The following is a 3,462-nucleotide window of genomic DNA, read 5'->3' on the forward strand; positions in this document are numbered from 1 at the left end:
TTTCTGGGCCCCATTGTTTGACTCACAACGTCGAGGGCCCAACAAATCCATGACTGGACGAGGCCTTGAGGGCAATATTGTAGGGTCCACTTAGTAGAATTAAACAATCCGAACCCTATATAAATGGGATGTAGTAGTAGTGAGTAGTATAGCTAGTTAGACAAACAATCCACCTTTTTTTTTTAATGGAAAATGCTTGGGATCCGAGCTTCCCGCTCCAATTTCCTTTTTTGGTTTTTCTTATTTATTGATTAAAAATGTATTGTTTAATAATATTGTAAATTTTTTTTAAATATTTAAAAATATTAAAAAAATAATATAAAAACACTTTAAAAAAAAACTTATATTTTTTCATATCATTTTTTGAACACTTTTAAATATTTAAAAAAAAATCACAATATTATTAAATAATATCTTTTTAATTACTAAGAAAAAAAAAGAGTGGAGCGGGAAGCTCCAGCAGGATGGGATCCCTAGTATTGTCTTTTTTTTAATATAATAATATGAATTTCAGGGACGAAAAACATGTTGTCTTTTTGTATTTTTTACTTAGAAAATATTTAGATAGTGAGTTGAAATAAGATAAAAGTTAAAAGTTAAATAAAATTTTATTAAAATTTTATTTTTTAATATTATTTTTATTTTAAGATTTAAAATAATTAAATTATTTATTATATTTTATATGAAAACTTAAAAAAATTGTGATGATTAGAGTATATGAAATGAGTTAAGAGGCTATCTCAATCCAAACGAAGCCTTATACTTCGATTAAGATTTGGCGTTTTCAAAATGTTTTTCACTTTCCTCACTCAATTGCATATATTGATGGAAGATAAGTAATTTAATAGATGCTAATATAAAAGGAAACTAATTTATGCGATCTTAGTACGTGTAAGTCTTATTTATTTATTTTTTTTTTTATGAAAAAAGTAGAAAATCTACATGAAAAAATCAAAATTTTTTTTTATGATAAATCTCACTTTTTTAAAAACGAATATGCAAGATTTATACTAATACAACATCTAACATTGCTAAAAAAAAAAAAAAAAAGTCATCTAAAATATAATATTTCAATTGAAGGATGAAAAATATTTATATTTAAACACCTGTAATTGTGCACTCTGAAAATCTAGCTTGGAATCGTTAAGCCAGCGAATAATATATGATAAGATTTTATTTCCTACCAACATATTTACTATTCTTTTTATTTTTTTAATTTATTTTTAATAATTAAAAATGTTAAAAAAATACTTCAAATAAAATAACAAAAAAATAAAAATCTGAAATAGATTATATAAAGTAGTAAAAAGAAGAGGAAAACGAAAAAGAGACAAAATGTCAAAACACATGACTGACTGCCACAATCAAAAGATCAGCCACAGATGATATTCACGAATCTCAGGAGAAGGAAGTCCTATGAGAGTGGACAAAAGAAAAGGATGGTTTTATGCTGTTAGGAAGTAAGTCCCATCGTTATACTGTACATTTTTAGGCAAACAAATCTTGCCGTCTCTTTTCTTCCCCTGCAAACATATTTCCCTACCAAGCTGTCCTCATTGGGCAAGAAAAAGCTGGAGCCTGGCGTATGGACAAAAGACAAGGATTCGAGGAACGAGATATAAGAAAGAAAAGAAGCACCTTAATTTGCTTCTCTTCCCACTTCTTTTTCCGGTCACCTGATGGAGATGCATTGATAAAAAACATTAAAAACTGATCATTTGACGCATATTTCAAGAGAAATTTGACGAGCTTGGTTAGTTCTTCAAATGAAAGAAGGTATAGGATCAGATCATACTAAAATAGAAGGCTATTGCATTCTTACTTCTCAAAATGGAGCAGTTGAGGTTCTGTAGATGCGATGTTTTTTTTGAAAGTGAGCATTGGCTGCAACGCAAAGCTGAAAGCACAAATATACTAAAAATAAATTAACTAATCACACATTCTATTTCCTTGATTGGGTAGAGAACTAGAAACAGAGAAACAGCTCTACAAATCCATATAAGCAAAACTAATATATCGCTTTGTTTTGACCTCCTTTTGCTGCCTTTTGAGCCTAGCATTCTCTTCCTGTAAGCGGGCAACTTCAAGTTGCAACTCACTCGTGTAAGCCTACAAAAAAAAAAAAAAAAATCCAAAATGGTATGAAACAAAATCCCAGCATGCAGCACATCAGTCAACATGAAAATCAACATATCCATCAGCAATAAAAATAGTAAAGTTCTTAACACCAATATATCAGTATGAAAATCAACCATAGAATGTTTCAAATGTTCCAAAGAGAGTACAGAAACCTGTTTCCTTGCTCTAGAGCGAGCGGCTGATTCTCTGTTCTTGATCATGCGCTTATTTCTCCGATCGCCGGGATTATCATCATTTTCTTGAGCCCTTCTTTTGCAACAAGAAGGGAGTACCAAAGAAGAGCCGGACACATCGAACACAGAGTTAAAGGAGGAAACAAAAGAAGGTGTAGTGAAACTGACATGCCTTTGCAATCGTGGGTTTGGCCCAATAGGAGTACATGAGCTTTGAAGGTATGCAAAATCAGAGCCGGATTTCAAGCTCAGAATGGTGGCTGGAGGTGGCGCCGGAGAACCCAACAAAGTGGTTTCCAAGGCGGATGAATGGCCATCGCCGGTGCCTGATGATGATGCAAATCTCGTGGGTCGGTCTTTGCCGAGAGGTCGAGCCAAGAAGTCTTGGAGGATCATACCGCAAAAGGCAGGCTTGTGGGTGGTGGTGGTGTTGGTGACGGTGGAGGAGAGGGTGGTGTTGTATGAGGGATCATGAAGAGAGGCCAAACTGATATCTTTCCAAACATCTTCCATGGATTTTCTGGCCGATGGGGTTGCAATGACCGGGGATGAAGCTGTAAAAGGAGAGGGACAAGAGCTTCTACTTGTGGAGAAGGATTTGAAGGGTGAGATGGAGTTTCAGTTGTTGCCATTATGGTTGAATATTGCGCCTGTTGAGGTACGCATGGTTTTGAGAGAAAGAGAGAGAGAGAGACTGGAGAGAGTTGCTGCAACGTGGAATGCAGGAGCCTGGTCTGAGGTCTGTTGCTTTGAGTCTTTGACTAGGTGTATTTTTTATTTTAAATTTTATTAATTTTATAAGTTAACAGTAATTAAGACTCGGGAGTAACTATAAATATTTATGCTTGTCAATTTAAATTGCATCACGTCTATTTATGATTAGAAATGGTGAAATCTACGTTAAAAAATGATAAAATTAATTATGTTAAAAAAATGATAATTAACAGCACAGCATTCAACTTGAGGCCTATCTCGGAATCGTGTTAGAAAAAATGGAATACATTGTACGGAAAACAAGCCAAATGGGACACACTAAACCTGAAACTCGCTGGGACACCTAGCATTAAAATATTTAAGCGGCAAATGAATGGAAAGCACAGGCAACCGTCTATTCTCTGACGAGGGGAACAAGAGTGACCATTCTGATTGC

The 3,462-nt window shown here is 33.9% G+C and overlaps 1 protein-coding gene across 1 annotated transcript; it reads right to left on the bottom strand.

Annotated features, from left to right (window-relative positions):
* Positions 1-1,271: 1,271 nt before the first annotated feature.
* On the bottom strand, positions 1,272-3,038 carry LOC109011244 (protein FD-like). Its single transcript, XM_018992359.2, has 4 exons — positions 2,292-3,038; positions 2,032-2,109; positions 1,823-1,897; positions 1,272-1,676 (listed from the first exon to the last, which is right to left on the bottom strand). Exons 1-3 carry the CDS (start codon positions 2,823-2,825, stop codon positions 1,826-1,828), a joined length of 684 nt encoding a protein of 227 aa, XP_018847904.1. The 5' UTR covers positions 2,826-3,038; the 3' UTR covers positions 1,272-1,676; positions 1,823-1,825.
* Between the last annotated feature and the right edge of the window lie 424 nt (positions 3,039-3,462).

This window comes from Juglans regia, chromosome 8 (genome assembly GCF_001411555.2).
Source record: "Juglans regia cultivar Chandler chromosome 8, Walnut 2.0, whole genome shotgun sequence".
Lineage (NCBI taxonomy): Eukaryota > Viridiplantae > Streptophyta > Magnoliopsida > Fagales > Juglandaceae > Juglans > Juglans regia.

What these genes read in the sequence shown, in the direction of transcription:
- LOC109011244 (XM_018992359.2), bottom strand. Translation starts at nt 2,825, where the DNA reads ATGGAAGATGTTTGGAAAGATATCAGTTTGGCCTCTCTTCATGATCCC. An exon ending in GCTCTAGAGCAAGGAAACAG is followed by an intron (nt 2,110 to 2,291) that starts GTTTCTGTACTC and finishes TTTTTTTTGTAG; the next exon opens with GCTTACACGAGTGAGTTGCA. An exon ending in TCAAAAGGCAGCAAAAGGAG is followed by an intron (nt 1,898 to 2,031) that starts GTCAAAACAAAG and finishes TTGTGCTTTCAG; the next exon opens with CTTTGCGTTGCAGCCAATGC.